At 44.6% G+C, this 16,965-nt stretch overlaps 1 protein-coding gene across 1 annotated transcript in view; it reads right to left on the minus strand.

Moving 5' to 3' along the window:
• Window positions 1-2,293: 2,293 nt before the first annotated feature.
• Window positions 2,294-16,965, minus strand: part of LOC116944981 (procollagen galactosyltransferase 1-like) — a 32,514-nt gene continuing 17,842 nt past the window's right edge. Inside the window, exons 5-12 of the mRNA XM_032958994.2 lie at window positions 15,366-15,570; window positions 14,220-14,339; window positions 13,439-13,515; window positions 11,179-11,285; window positions 10,921-11,053; window positions 9,391-9,518; window positions 8,317-8,523; window positions 2,294-7,670 (exon numbers count right to left, since the gene is read on the minus strand). Of these exons, the coding sequence (XP_032814885.1) occupies window positions 7,202-7,670; window positions 8,317-8,523; window positions 9,391-9,518; window positions 10,921-11,053; window positions 11,179-11,285; window positions 13,439-13,515; window positions 14,220-14,339; window positions 15,366-15,570 (1,446 nt within the window). The 3' untranslated portion in view covers window positions 2,294-7,201. The remainder of the gene's footprint in view (window positions 7,671-8,316; window positions 8,524-9,390; window positions 9,519-10,920; window positions 11,054-11,178; window positions 11,286-13,438; window positions 13,516-14,219; window positions 14,340-15,365; window positions 15,571-16,965) is intronic.

Raw genomic sequence — 16,965 nt, forward strand, 5'->3', positions numbered from 1 at the left:
TGAAATCAATCATGAACCAATTTCCTTGACGATTAATATATTACAGTACAATTTTTCCCACGGCCTGACCCCCCCCTCCTATCATCCCCTTGACTGAACGCCCAGCCCAGGCGTGATCATTGCCTTCACGTTACCATGCAGGCGAGTGACGAGGTCAGAAAACTCTCAAGTGATACTTAACAGATGTACGACTTGCAGACCGACACGTAAATCTTATTCCCTCGGTGCTGCACAACTGCTGCTAAATGGAGCAACACGGACAGAAAAGGGTGAAAAAAAACCCCCGACTATGCGTGAACGTCATTGCACGAAAGTTGCACATTTAACATCAGCCTCAGTCGCCCGTGGAATTCGCAGTGACCATGGCAAGCGAGCCACGAATGTGTGGTGGATGGGGGCACATATAGACTTCACGACGTCTATGGCCAATGCTGAAGGTTCTACCCTGGAGTTCCAACAGTGACAAAAAAAAACACTTCATAATAAAGGTTTTTGGGTTAGATCGCGTTTATTTATAAATGTGTCGTAACCCTCCACCACCCGACACAGCCAATCAGCAAAAAAAGTGTCACGTTGACAAGAGACAAATAATTCACTACTTTAGCCCACCGGTGTGTTGAAAAGTGAATCCACATTTACTTTTTTTGCTGAATGGCCGTGTCGGGTGGTGGAGGGTTACGACACATTTATAAATAAACGCGATCTAACCCAAAAACCTTTATTATGAATAATATTGGTCGCGAAAGCCTACGTGTTAAACAAAAAAAAAACCACGTTGCGTACTTTACGCATGAGCACCAGATACAATGCGTGTGCTCGCAAATTATCCCGGTAAACATGACGCTCGTGTGTTGTTAGAACTGCTGGGCCAACGTTGGCCCAACGTTGGCCCAACGTTGGCCCAACGTTGGCCCAACGTTGGCCCAACGTTGGCCCAACGTTGGCCCAATGGTCCATGGTATGCTGGGACATTGCTGTGTCATCGCTGCCATAGTCCAGCACTAGCCCCGCAACCTCGGATTAGCACGGTTGGATATGTATGGTGCGAAAGAAGTTCAGCATACATATATACATAGCACCTACCCAGACTAGGCACTGGTTTGTGTATACGGTGGGAAGGAATTTCTCATAGCCCTGTGTTAAAGGTGGCGTTACCAGCATAGCATTTTTTTTACAATACAATTATATTAAAATTTTCGCAATGATTACTGCAATATCGGATTCTCATAACTGTGTAATTGTATTTTACAGTTTTACCTCCAGTACAAATGAAGGCTAAGTTCGTGAAATGCAGTGCACTCAACAGAAGCCACCATGAATATTTTAATGATTGCAACTTTACAACCTATAATGCTGATGATGCACATGTTGTCAGTAATTCGAGGCATTGTGAAATCATTAAACGAGCTCCATGAATGTGGTCATATAGCCGCCAGAACATCAATTACTCTGGAAAAAAACATTACAAACCACTAATCGGTCACAGCCATTTATTGAGGATGTTAATGTGTTCTTTCTCGTTATTTCGTAAATCTTTAATCGGGAAATAAAATCGGACTATATTGTGTATAGATGCCACGGGCAGTCACGATCGAGCAATATGTTTCCAATGTAGACGATTGCGTCGTAGCAGTGTCGCCATATCCCCAGTAGACGTGCGTGTTTACTGGGTCGCAGCAACCCTAATCACGAGCGATTGACGGATAGCGGTAACCTGGGTCAAGTGTCTCCCTGCCCACTCGATCTACAAACCACTACTCGCCTGGGTTTGGGCTCGTAAACTATTTTTTACCTTACCAGGGACGGTCCACTGAGCTATCTATAGAGCTCATTTTCAGAAGCGACCTGGCCACACACGATAGCTCAAACAAAGTGGCTTATCACGTGGACATTTATAGCATCCAAATACTCTAAATGTGAAGGGAAAAACCCGAGGACCTGGAGAAGAATCCACGCGACCACGGAGAGAACATGCAAACTCCAAATATCCAGACGTCAGGGTCGGGATCGAAACCACGACCTTCTACTAGTAGTATTCCAGTTTTAGCTCTGCTGTTTTGATTTGTCAAGACCCAAAACCATTTCTCGTGAGTGCACATGCATGGGCAGCGCTGTAGTGTTCAAGGCACGTCAGCAATGGGCGCATTCGTTTAACGTGGCACACGATTAACATTTAAAAATCAAACTCTTGTACCTTCCAATGGACCAATGTGTGTGGGTGTAAGTGTACTTGATCTCTGTTTCTACAGTGCAACCCTTGCACGGGTTATACGGGCTCAATTCCACGTGATCCTCGGGTTTAAACAAGATTTATTCATAAAGAGGTCATATGTACAGCACCGTTCAGGTCATAATGAAAGCCGCGGATGGTCGACTGCTGCAAACCACTGATCGCGTGACTGCACAGAGGCAGCAAAAAATTGCTGAAAATGCTTTCTCTTATTCCCCATTCTCAATTTAACATAATTTGGCCATTGTCACAGCAACAAATAAAAATGCATGCAAATGTAAAAGAAACGTAATTGCATTACAATAATTACTTTTTTAAAATGCACGACGCTATTGCGCTCCACTGCCGAGGAGCCAATTTGCACGAGCACGCTACAGCCAGCTGCTCTGCAAAAAAATAAAAGCGGACATGCCAACGCTGACGGTTCCATTTGTAACCTCATCAGACGGTACATGTGCGAAAAGATTAGGGGGGGGGGGTGCATTCCGGATATTTCATGGCCGTAATCACCAATCGGCGAAATTATCATGCAAGCAACATTCAACATGTGGAGAAATGAAAAATAACTTGAAATGGTAAAGTGCTCATGGCCGGCTTTTTTTTTTGTCCGACCTCAGCCTCGGGCAAGCATGTCGCTCAGTCGATGGAAGAACACATGTATAATGTATAAACTCTGTTCTGAACCAAGCACCGTGCACCACATTCTGCCAGTCCTGACAACCAAACTCGATTGACTTTCATGACGGAGACTTCTGAACGCACATCTTTCCAGCTGACGATGATGGTTTTTCATGCCCGTCTGCTCGGGCCAGCCTTGTGGAATGAACCGTAATCTCATTTCCATATCACAAGCTGCAAAATGACTTCAAAAGGGCGTGCATTCTAAAAAAAAAACTCGAGGTCTTATCATAGACCAAGCCTAAAATACAAAACACACGCGGAGTATGAACGAAAAAATGCATCAATTTGGTACCCTAGAAGCAGTCTTAAATCTTAAAACGTGTTCACCGCTCTACATCTTTGTAAATAAAGAATTTACGCTGATTTACTCAGGCACCCAAAGTCCAACCATTCGTCAATTCGATTTTCGGGAGCAACACCCAACTGAGAATTTCATTTTTTTTGTTAAATATCCCCAAGCTGAATGGACCTAATTTTGACTTAAAACTTTCGTGACTGCAGGAATTAATATTCTTAGTTCTTTCGGTCACAAATTTTCAATTTCTATTTAATTTTTATTTTCTTATCTACGTGACTTTACCGAAAGAACCAAGAATCTGCATGGACCTACCAAATTTTGAACATAAATGTATGCTTGTCGTGTGAAAAACTAAATGGTCGAGTAGACGTATTGTATCACACATTCTATAATTCAACAACATCCTTTTGTACAAATAAAAGAAGTTGTAGGAATTCAATGGGGAACAAAAAAAACACATTTAATGTGACCGAGGGAGAATTTTTATCTGATTAAAATTACACTTAAAAAGTGATTGGGACACCTGCAGGATTTTAGATGTCTACACAGGCTAACTAGGCATTCACAAGTAAATTGGGGCGAGAGACATTGACCGCTTAACATGGGTTGGTGATTATAGAAACATTTACTGGCTGGAATTCGCCAATGTTCTGTTAGGAAGTCACTGGAGCTATGCACTTTTAAATCTAGATTGAGAACTCATTTCTTTAGAACTGCTTTTTGTGTTTAGTCCGTTGTCCTTCCCCCGCACCTCCGATTAGGCTGGTTGGCTACGTACGGTGTGAAAGAAGTTCAACATACATTAATTCCCAATTAATGCATAGAAATGCGTTATAAACACGCGTACACTGCATTAATACAAAAATAAGTTATGCATGTTATACAGGACTAGTGCATAGAAATGTGTATATGCTATTTAACATAAATTTCAAAGCAGCACTGATTCAACTTTCGAGATAAAGCTGTAGATTATGAAAGCCAGCGCTTTGGAAATACAATTATGTACATATTTCATTAAATGTTTACACAAAATACTGGAAGAACAAAACATGTTTTAATGCTCATTTGAGCATACCGAAAACAATCAACTTTATGTTATTACAAAAAAAGCTTAAACAGCCATACGAGAAAACAAAATCGTAGACATCTCGATAGATGACTCAATGTTATGTAATTGTTTCATATTGCTATTAAGTCCTCTAGGATATTTTCTTCTCTTTCAGAGGTATGTTTTAGTTTCTCAAGTTTGATAGTTAGATGTCCAATATTTAAATCCAACAATTGTAGCAAAACAAATAACTTTTTACATAGCTTATCCAAGACGCACCTGTGTGCGCATTTGCTCGCCTCGTTATGTAAAGACTAAATTAGTTCCTGGAACGTAAAATACACACTGCAAAGGCCACGTATGAACCGAACTGTTGTCAAAACAGAATCTGGATAAAAAGCACACCCATTGGGAGTTCCGTCGATTGGCGAGTTGTATTTTGTGGGGTAAACTGTGGGTACTCCCCACTTCTTCCAAAACGTCTGTCCAGCGTGGAAGAGTATGCCAAATACTCACTGTATGGGCTCTCTAGAGCTCCCTCTGGCGGAGGCCCTTCCGCAGCAGTGGTGAGAAAGCAACTGCAGGGCTGCACCTTTACCTATCATCTTGGACGCATGTCCAGCCCTGCTGATATCCGACATGTGCTTGTATCAAAAGTTGCCCGTTGCCTCCGCCCTACCAAGCTTACATTACCAAATATGTAAGCTTGCGTTGATTACATCAGAACTGTGCTGAAATAAACGCATTTAAATCCAGCTTCTCCTGAAAGTTAAAACTACTTTTTTTAGCAAAATTATACTTCAGTAAAGTATTGTGAACCCTAGAGGCAGCTTTATGCAGCAATCACATGGCATTATAAAGAGCTATTGTTAACATCTAGACTGAGGATCTACTTAGATTTAACCATAAGCGGCATTTGATATTCTCAGAAGACTTGTGATCACAATTTGGAGAGCTAGTAAATCAGATTCATAGTGTTTATATTACAGTATTTTACATAAGCCTTTCCGCATTCCCACTGACAATGTTATTGTAGATAAGGCATTGAGCACAGTATAGGAATAATGATCATCCCTGCCTTCTGTTTCGATGAATTGTCGCGTGTCCAGGTTGTGATTCAATTTAAGAACCAATCTTGTTTTATTATTGTTGTGGTCACCGAGTCTCAAGTGGTTGGAGTGGTCTTAAATGGACACGATACATACAAAGTATTCGAACCAAAAAACACACCGAATCCTATATATATACGCGATTCAAAGCACGTATTGTTTCGGCAAATTATCAATATTCATCAACAATTTATATCATAGGGCAGTGCTGGTAAGTTTGTGAACCTCCTGTAGCAAATAAGCTTAAATATTTGTCCAAGTTTATTTCTCTTGATCAATTTTATTCAAGTAACGAGACCACATGCCAAGGCCCTGCCTCCACTCCTTACAATAAGATAATACAGAGGGACGTCGGGGAGTGCGGTAAGGAACTTGACTAATGTATGTACAGCTCAGCTGGGCTGCGGTGATGCAAGGCTTATTCTAGTTGGTCATTTGAAAAATGAACATCCATCGTTTCAATCGGCAAGCGGGGAAATCGACCAAATACAAGCTGCGGAACCCAACCACGGACGATCGGCACCAGCAAAACAAGACTATGATGCAGGCCCAAAGCGTGAACCAAGCTGCAACGGGCGCGATTTATTATTTTATAAATCTCCACTGACGTAATATGCACAGCATAGTCTCGTCATGTAGTATAGCCTGCGCATTTTTGCAATCACTGCTGAAACTCCAGCCAAAATCATCGGAGAGAAACAACAACCTAACGTTGTGAAGCAAAAACATGCAACACATGCCGGGTTTTTTGTGTCGAAATGTGCACATTTTAACAAATGAGTAGTGTTTTTTTTTTCAATGGCATCAGTGTTTATTAAGTTAGTGTGAATCAGGAGATATGGCATGCAGTAAGCCGAGAAAGTGTTGAAAAGCTTATGCCTAGAGATGTTAATGGCGCCATAGATGTATTAGGAGGGCAGTTTATACAGAGAGAAAACGCAGCTTTCGACTGGGGTATAGAACATGTACTCACATGCTTTACTTTATTCCATATCCTTTAAAAATGATATGCCCCTTGGCAGTACAGAGATAATGAGATGCGTTTAATAGTATTAGCGTTAAACATCAAGAGGCAGTTAATTTGTATTAATGAAGATGCAATCTGTACAAAATCATGTTATAAAGCTAATGGAGTTACTAATGTATGTTACAAGGTGGAAATTCTTACAATAAGGCATATTGGTTTTCAGTTTATACAAATAATACAGCGGACATCCTAAAACTACGTGAAAATAAAAGAACACTATAAACGATGCCAAAAGCAATAATGAAACAGCTAGCCGTTAGAGGCTTCAGCATTAAAGGCAAGAACAGGGATTCAATTTCTTAGAATACTTGGATTCAGCAAATGCTACGCATGCAACCAAAACTACAACATCACAACCAGACTGGCAAGATAACTGCTGTACAGTGAACAATACTGTGACAGCACCTGCAACAGATTTGAAGCAGACAGGCCTGAAATGCACAACGCGAGGTGTTCTTACGACCCTCCTGAGCAATCCTTTTCACAAGCCGGGGAAATGTCAGTTCAGAATTCTACATTTTTTTTTAAAGCCACAAGGTATAACTGACCTGCAACTGAAACCCTGTCGCCATCATAGCCCTGACTTGAGTCCACTTTTATCAAAACTGTCCAGGTACTTTCTTAAAATCCCAAGTGGTTCCTTCCACACTAGACCAATACAAACGCGAAAAACAAATTCATCGCAGCAACAGGTTTTAAAAAAATATATCAAAGCCGCTTGTGCGCATCACCTGTTGCCATGCGATCCGGCAAAGGTGTAGGGGTGTGTGTGTGCGCGTGCCGACGATGTCTGTACACGCCGCTGCCGCTACAGCTCATCTCTGGCGGTGGCGTCGGCTATGTCCGTGGCGCCACCTAGGGTTTTCCTAGCGGCCTGTGTGTCGACGAGCTCCTTGGCGAAGGCGCCGCCTTTCGCGACGCCGGCCCCCCTCTCAGGCCAGCCGCCGCCCACGGCCCCCACTCCGGCGGCCCCGCTGGCCTCCCAACCCTTGGTGCCGCCGGCTTCGTCGGCCTCCCCTTTGTTGCCACCGTTGCCGCCTCCGTCGTCGGACGAATGTTCGGCGGCGCCGCCGCTGGCCCCGGGTCCCTCCATCTTTGGCGAGGGCCCCCAGTTGGTGTCGGGGGCCGCGGCGCCGTCCCGATCGTCCCAGATGGTGGAGGTCTCCGTGTCGCTCACGTAGTTGGCCTCGCCCGTGTACTGCGTCGGGTAGACCAGCAGCGGCTCGGCCGAGAACGCGCGCAGGTCCCGCGGCTCAAAGTACTCGAGGTACTGCTTACTGCGTGGCGGGGAAAAGTTGACGTACAGGGCGAGGACAATTGGGGCGGGAGATGGCACCGATAAGAGAAAAGACTGGTGGTCCGGACACGCGTTTACAATGGATCCGGAAAGAATACCAAACACAGGGAACAGGGAACAGGAAATAAACGAAAAGAAACGTGTGCTGGATTGACGCGGTAGACAACGAGTGGCTTAGGCTAGAGTTCTTCAATTGTGCAGCCTGTGGGCCAGATATTAAGCGCACAAGATCACGGAACCGGTCCCTGCCGAGCTATTGAAAATTCGAGATACAAGCTAGCGAGACGAAAGAGAGAGACAGAAACAAGGTCTAGGCATGGTAGAGCTACAGAGAAGAGAGAAATATGAATGAGATGCAGGCAGGATAAACAAGAGAGAGAGAGATGAGAGACCTGGAGACAAGAGGTTAGAGGTCACGTTATGACGTCACGACGCCAACGTGGCGCCATAACGTCTGCCGCGCGTGACGTTAAGGTGCCTGCGTGGCCCGTCACCGCGCCCTAGTTTTATTGCGTGGCCCCACCATCGCAACACAACCCTGGTTTGGGGCTAAAAAGACGATGAAAGGGAGGCCGGAAGGTTGGAGGCGGAGGACTGGCGGCGCGAGGGATGGCAAGGAGGCTCACATGGGATGCTTGTTGAACATGACGGGCAGGTACTCGTCCACGGGAAGCATGCGGCCCAGCGGCTCCCCGGCCAGCAGCTTCCGCGCACCCTGCAGTGACACTGCATACGCCAGGGTCCAGTACGAGTAGTCGGCCCAGACCAGGTTCCGTATGTCCTTCACGGACCGCTCCGGGGTGTCGATCTGCATCTTCTTGCGGCCGATATATCTGCGGGTGAGATTAGTGCGTTCACCTGTTGTTAGTCCGTCTGCTATTTACTTTTTAAATTGAGACGTCTGTGATTTGTTTTGTCCGCGAAGGTGCACGTGGAAGTTTACTGTTACTGAGGGACCCAGTGCGAATAGCAGAGAAGCGCGCTCTTCCACTGAATAACTTTGTGAGTAATTAAAACAGTACATCCGTTATCCATGGAAGTGGAACATTTGATTTCACAACGGGTTCTCAAAATTTGGTCCAAAATTTTAATTGAATGCAACTGGTTAGGGTGAGCGTTAACTTGTGCTTTACCTTGGGCTGAATAAATAAAAAGTCAAGTGGTTTATGACTCACACGATTCTCATCTCTTGCTTACAGCCCAGAGCTTTGAGAATATCTATTTCTGTTACAGAGGGTAGGATATTCAGACAACAACCTCTGCCGGTTGAATCCACTCCCAAGGAATAAACGACCGAGTAGACCCCCTGCCGATTAGACTTCAGAGTGCGAGTCACGTTCTCTACCCGCTGCGCCACTAAGCTAGATTATGGGCTTAATCAGCCCCCACGTGTTAAATGCAGCATACGTAAATGTCTCCAACCGGACCCTACACATAGAAATGTATTGGCCACCGTACAGCTTGGCCTGTGTGGCCGGTTAGGTAGCCTCCACTACTGAAGCTTGGTCTGTCTGGCCAGTTGGGTTAAACACCTTGAGTGGGAAAGCAACAACACCAGTTGGCTCCACACACGCACACAAGCACGCACACACTCATGCACACACACACATGCATACACGCACGCACACACGCATGCACGCACGCATACACACGCACGCACGCACACACGTGCAAGCACGCACACATACACGCACACTCACATCAGGTCCCAGTTGAGGTTTAAGCTCTTGACGTCCGCAATGAGCCTCTCCAGGCGGTGGCGGAAGAACGGCTCAAAGCGGACATCGTCTTCCAGCACCAGCGAACTGGGGAGGCCACGACCCACCACCTGGCGGGACAGCGGTGCGTTAGCCAGGGCGGGTGAGGTGCTATGGGCGACTAGAGACACAGCTATTGGCTGGTGTGCATCGACCGAGTTAATACTCAGTTTCTAATAATAGTAATGTACATGATTCACCCAGGAAAGCCTTATTTAGTTGGGGATGTTTGGTCAATTCTATGCAGGAGTGCATGGCATGTGGGAGGAAACCAGAGCACCTGGAGATAACCCAGGCACAAAAGGGTGTCATGCTCAGCACTGACGCCCCCTGCACCCCTATGCCTCCAACACTTGGCAAGCCCTGATGGTCCCGAAACCAAATACCATCCAGCCTCGAACCTCTTTAGCCCTGGAGACATTAAAGTTCGGGCGCATTTGTGGTCATTTGCTTGCATGCACCTTGGTGCAGAAGAACAACATGATAGCTCAATTTCATCAGCATGTGTAGGTGCTGATTTTATCCAAGTTGACAGGAGTGCAGGAATGTGTAAGTTAACAAAAGCAGTGCTCACCCACCATAAAATGCTCATTACTTCCAGGTCATTGGCAATGCAAGTATACACAGTAAAGCAGAGAGAGAGAGAGAAACGAGCGTGGGCGACCTAGCAGACAAAACAGTTTCTGAGGAAGAGGCTATGCCGAGTATATGGTAGTGTTTCTGGTGCCAGGGGCTGCAAATCATAGCTCCACCGACACGTTTGTGCAATTGTCAACTATAAAATGAAGCGTCAAAGCCACACTGCGAATTCAGCTATAAAGGTTCACTCTTTACGGTCATGGAATGGAGTTATATTTTAGTGTTGTAACATTCATGTGTGACTGCTATGATGTGAATACCATGAAAGTGTGATTAATCACTGAAGTGAATACCATATTCATCCAGATGATAGGATGCCCCAGAAAGAAAGATGCATCCCAAAATTTGGGGTTATTTTGAAAATATATATATTTGTGGGGAAAATACGGGATCCTGAGAAATCAGTAAACAAAGGCTGAAAAATACGAAGCTGTGACATAGAAACACAGGATGCTTGGAAAAAAAGTGCCTCATAATCCAGAGAATATGGTAATAATAAAAGTGGCTGTGTCACTGCAATAAAATTGTTTCCTGTACACGACACCAATAAAGTTACTAAACAATCTGGTCACATATGTAAGCGTGGAAGTGGTCGTGGTGCCAATTAATCATGTAATGCGCCAGATGGTGAAACAGTCGCGTAGACACAACCGATATTCAATTGCCAAAACAAAATACATAAAAAAAACAAATCTGGGAGCGGCGCAGAGGATACATCTGCACCCACGTGGCAATGAATCTGTGGGCAGCACCTACATTCACAAGCGGCCCTGAGATCACAACAAGAAACCTAACTAATGTAGGCTCTTGGCCAGGCCAGGGAAAGGGGAACACCTCTTGCCAGATGCCGTAGTGGCTCAAGAAGCAGCCGATCTCTCCCTTGGTGAGAACGCGACCAGAGTAGGGGTCGTGGTAGCCGGGCAGCATGTCCACTCCCAGTGCCCGGATCTGACTCTTGTTGAGTGCCCTAGGGGAGCACACGGCACTCGCTTGAGCAAGACCGCAGACGCAACAACAACAACTCGGTGGTGGCGGCGGTGGTGGCGGCGGTGGTGGCGGCGGTGGTGGCGGTGGTTGTTCGGGCCTGCGTACTTCCCGTCGACCGCGTCCACCACCTTGCACTGGATCTGCTGCTCTTCGAGTGACCGCAGCATGCGGTCCCGCCGCTCGGGACGACGTTTCAGGTTGATCATGTACACCTGGCGGGCCAGGCAGGGAACGGTTGTTGTTGTTGTATAGAAATTAGGAACAGCTTTTATTCAGAGGGCTCGATATGAGGCAACATTGCATGTAAACGGCTTCACGTTTTAGAGTTTCATGTTAAATAGCGTTAGCATTAAAATAATTATATTCCAGTTTTATATTGAAAAGTCTTATATTCAGGAGATTCGTATGCCACAGCTTCACGTTGGAACTATTTCGCGTTCAATAGTTGTACAATAAATTTAAATAAGCAGACAATTAATCTCCTTCATATGTCTCCCATCATTCTGGAAGTACGCAATTTTACCAGCAGTGATTCAATGCAATTATGTTGTGTTTAGTGTGTTGTCCTTTCCCTGCATCTCCGATAAAAATAGTTGGCTATGTAAGGTGCGAAAGAAGTTCAACATACATGGATGCATACAAACTCTGGACCGGTTATGACATTCAAGAGTCTCATAAGCAGAGGCAGGCTTGCTTTAATCAGTGCTGGGGAACTGCCAGATGGTATAGGCAGCATTGCTTCTTGGATGTATGCTATGGCTCACCAGCATCTGACAGCTCACCAGCATCGATTCAAGAAACCCTGACCTTGCCGCCGAGACACTGTATGTTGAAAGACGGTGCGCAGTTTGCTTGTATTGACTCAATGTTGATGAAATTACACACTCCCAGAAGGCCATGGGGCCGCTCTTGGTTGTGTGGAGACAGTAGTGGGTAAAGCAGATGAAGCCAATTAAAGAAAAACATCGATGCAACTCTTTCACAGCAGCGATCATTCCAATAGTTTTTATTATTACACGCTTTTATTTAACTCACTCTGTCTGTTGTTGTTGTTGTTGTATCCTCAAATCTTGGAACTCAATTTTAACCCACTTCCCAATGTGGTATCGACTGCAAAACTTGGTATACTTAAGTCATACTGATGACAATACTATATTCTATCATAAAAAATATATATTTTTAAACCATCTTTTTTATATGTTATGTTTCAGCTTGGGTCTAATTGTCCACGGTCAACTGACGTTGGCTATAAATCACCACGGTCCCCTTACGTTGTGGCAAGCTTCGGGGCCACTTCCTGGAGTCGTGGAGTTCTTCCATTACTAGCACGGAACATTTCATTAAATCGTGTTTTTAAAAAAGTATTTTTTAATATTACTTGACGAGAGCTTACATGGATGAAAAACTGTTCTCTACTTATAGAGACAAGTGAAATGAAACGTGTTGAAAATTAAACAAAGCTCAACGTGAACCAAACAATTAAGTAACAAATGAAAGTTATTCTTGGTTCTTTCGGTAAAGTCACGTAGAAGGGAAACAATTTTTTTATTGTTTTATTGTTTCCCTTCTACGTGACTTTACCGAAAGAACCAAGAATATGAATCCCTGCAGTCACGAAAGCTTTAAATAAAAATTTAACAAATGAAATTTTTCGCACTTTTGCATAAATCACTTCCTTCGGAGGGTCACAGCTGGAGACATTTTCGGTTTTAAAAATTATTTGTTATTATTTAGTCTTGAAATGTGGTCAAACATAATATAACGATACAACACTCTTGTAAAACAGATATGGTAACAGTTGAGAAGGCAAAACAAATGCACACGTTAACTCGGATTAACCCTGACAAAACCTCCAGCCTCTATTTATAGATAAAACTTCACCTGTACCCCCTGAACCCAACCAATCATCTAGCCAGGCGATTGCTGATAATCATGGGAGGCAATAGGTACAGTAAGGCCATATGTTAATGGTTGGTTGCCTTACACAGAACAGGGCAACTTGACCCAGGACAGAAAGAATCCATGTTATTCCACCTCCTGTAACGGGATCCAGTGATTTAAATAAATTTAAAATATTACAACATGAAAACCCCTGTTCAATGAGGCATCTCATTCTAACAGGTGTTCTGGTGCCATTCCATTAAAGGGGTGATGTTAAGAATGTTCTCAATTGACATTAACAATCGTGTTAACTATCTGTGGTGGCCTTAAAAGCAACCCAAAGCAGAACTAAACAGTCACAGGAAATGTATCTAGTCACTCACGGAAGAGAACTATCCTGGCTTCACCGCCCATTCACAGCATTCCAGCCGATGTGGTTGGGTTAGCGAGACGACCATTCATGACGTCTAGTGCCCGTCATTACCTCGTCAAAGCCCATCTTGTCGAGCTCCCTCTCCGGCATGTGGATGTACTGGGATGGCTTCATCGGAGGCTCTTCCACTGCAAGGGCACAACGGCATTAGCTAAAGGTCCAATTACTGAAACAGCCTAACCCCCAGAGTTATGCGTGATTAATAAATGGTATTTTATTTTGATTTAAAGCTTTCGTGACCGCAGGGATTCATATTCTTGGTTCTTTCGGTAAAGTCACTTAGAAGGAACCAAGAATATAAATGGTATTTTAATGATTCGTGCATTTAAAGGCAGATAGAAAAAAATCAAAGACCTTTGGTCAACACAGCACGCCAATAGCGCTCTTGTAATGGCTTTCCATGTTACGGCGCTATCGAAAATGTCGTTATATAATTAATAGGCCAGTCAATTTAATTAATGGGTCTTATTTCCACAACCACTCAATAATATCTACAGGGAATTAGTAAGCAGTGTCTATTGCGTGAGTGGATGTTAAAGATCCTGTTGTGTAATTTTCAATCAGAGGCCATTGTGTGCCTGTGCCATGGCCCAAAACCCAAATATATATAAATTATTTACAAATATTTTTTTTGTATCATTCACTTTTCACAAGACTTCCCTGCCAAACATACAAGACGATTGTCAACATGTGCTCACCTGGTTAAATACATGTGAATTAAATCTTGAATTGACCTATTTCTTGTTAAATTATCAAAGCCCTTTGTTTTGGGCTGGTACTGAACGCTGCCGGCTTACGTAGTGTTCCAGCACGGTGTACAGCTTGCACGCACCCATGATCTCTAGATGGGTGTGAATGAACATGTCCACATCGTCCTGCAGCGTGATCTCTGCCTTCCCTGGCACCACCAGATGTCCGAAGCGATGCTGGTTACAGATGTACATGGGCACACCTGCAGGGAGTGAGCAAAACACATGGAGCGATTGTACGAAAATCCCCCCAGTGAGGCCTTGCCGACTGGACAAACCAGTGCTGTTACAAAAAGGACACTTACGTAGGACAACACGGCATGCAAGAGGACAATGTTGTCAGCAGCACCAGGCTTGACCACCTTTGTCTTCCCAGAACTGATAGTTTACATACCACACAAAGTACTTCTTTTGAGCTGTGCTGACCTAAGGGAGGCCCAGGACAAATGTTGATACTATGTGCCATTTATTCAATCCTTCTAGGATGGTGTCACACATGCATACACTACTACCAGTTTTCTTTAACAAAAGTGATATGTAAATAATCTGCCATCCCATCAACTTCATGAAATAAAATATACCACCGTGTTATTTTTTAACATGGTGGTATTACAGTAGCAACATCGTGAACATAACGATGGGAATCACTCAGTGTAATATTGCATCGATTAAAAATGAGTCTTACACTTGCATCCAATCGTGTGTTGAGAATATTATTTTCGATGTAAAAAATTAGTTCACGTGACTCCTGAATCGGCCACCAGAGGTGCTATATTCACCGCAATGCAAAATAAAATAGATTCTCGTATCAACCGCGTGACAGGTCGTTGCTGCATGGTGAGGAGAGTGAATTATTTCAGGAGAGGCTGCCGAAAGAGGGACATTTTTCCTCCTCTTCCAGCACTGGTCAGACATCTTGGAAGAGGTGGGTGACACCCACACTTTACCCCACCATGCGCAAGCTGCCAATCGACTCGTTACAGTACCTATTTATACAGCTCGTCGGATATAGTGCAGTGGGGAAGATTTCATAAACTTGCACCATCGTTTCAACCGTCGCGCCAGGAAAATACACCGGCCACCCTCTGGATTACAGGTCCAGTGTGACCGCCGTTACAAACGCGGGAGCGTCAGGATTACAAATGAAACAAAAATGTGAAAACGTAAACAACAACAACAACAACAAATTAAGCAACATTCATCCGTGACAGAGGAGGGCATTGCGGCACCGAAGTGCTTGCAGGAGGCGGCGAAGACGATGATGTCGTCGAAGGGCCAGGCGTAGTTGGGCGGCGGGGGATAGAAGTTGATGAGGCGCGACGCCTCGCGACGCAAGTCGATCAGGAACGTCGAGTGCACCATGGGCACGCGGAAGCAGCCGAGACGCTCCCGCTCCCGCACAGGCAGGTACTCGGGCGCCCTCTTGTAGTAGCCCTGCACGGGGAGACCCCGGTGTGACACAAAAGAGGCACAACGATGTCTCCCACCTCGTCCAAAAATCCCATTATTGCGCAAAGTCCTGCACGTGGCAGCAGTCACGCATGATTATTTGTGCGATCATTTGCATATTATCTGTTTCCTTCAAGAAACATTCAAAACAGTTTCATATCTTCTTCTTATAAGCCAAAAGTCAAATTATTGTATGCGGTCAGCTGCTTGGAATTTCCTTCTCTACGCGGCTTCCATTCTGTTCCTGATGTCCAGTCCCATCCGCTGTCCTCATAAATCACTCCACCGCATGTTCCCATCTCACCCTTGGCTTCCATCTACACCCTCTGCCGTGCACTGGTGGCATCTCCACAGCCCTTCTAGACTACGGGTCTCTATGCGAGTCTGCGGGCCTCTAATCTCGAAAGCCCTTCTAAGTTGCATATTCTTTGTTTTTTCTCAACACGTGCCCAAAACCATCTACAGCTCGTCTCCCTTACCGTCTCGATGCTATTGCTAACCCCTGCGATGGCTCTTAACTTCTTTGCTCTGCCTACTTTCCTTTAGAAATACCTCCAACATTCGTATCCCCCGTCCTTTTCTAGCACTCGTTACTATTCCTCCCTTGGTGCCCACGTCTCTCTGCACGATATAAAAGGACCGTGCTTAACGCGTTACCGTTCAGTTTTACTCGTATGATTTTCAAATCAACGTAACACTCCTGAAACCTCGGCCCATTTGTGACATCATGCTGTGTTGACCCATTTCCTTCCCACCACTGTTGCCCCACCTCCTTCCTCAATTAATATTCCACGTGAATACTTTAAACTACTGACCTTAATTGATGCCTATATCCCCCTCTTAGAACGAACAAAGCTGACGTTTAGCTTCGGTATATGAGGGGTGGAAGTAAATTACGTGACTTAACACAGGAGGCATGGCCATACCACAGAGGATGGATGTTTAGTGGGCATTTATGAACGTATCATTTCCTCTTTTAAAATCGATTCTTATTCTCAAGACAGGGGCATTCAATTGTGTGTGTGTGAGAAAATCTATTATTTATTATTTACAATGTATGCATTTTTAGTTTAGGTTAACAGTACAACGAAAATTTTACAAACAAGACATAAAAGTGATTAACAGTAAATAAAATCACAACCCTGAATTGTGACAATTTATCAAATAGCTAGGGAGGTAAATTGTGAGATGGCCAATGCTGAGTTCAAAGAATATACACATGCCAATCCACTGCTGATTTGGGCCTCCCTTCACCGTGCAGGTTGTGGAGGTTATTTGACCACACCTCACCACCCTGGTCAGTGGAGTTTGGTGAAGTTGGGCAGCAAAAGACGTGGTGGGATGGATGTTGCTGCACCACTGCCCTCAAACTGCATGAAC

This window comes from Petromyzon marinus, chromosome 22, assembly GCF_048934315.1.
Source record: "Petromyzon marinus isolate PM22_M1 ecotype Great Lakes invasive population chromosome 22, UKy_Petmar_22M1.pri1.0, whole genome shotgun sequence".
Taxonomy (NCBI): domain Eukaryota; kingdom Metazoa; phylum Chordata; class Hyperoartia; order Petromyzontiformes; family Petromyzontidae; genus Petromyzon; species Petromyzon marinus.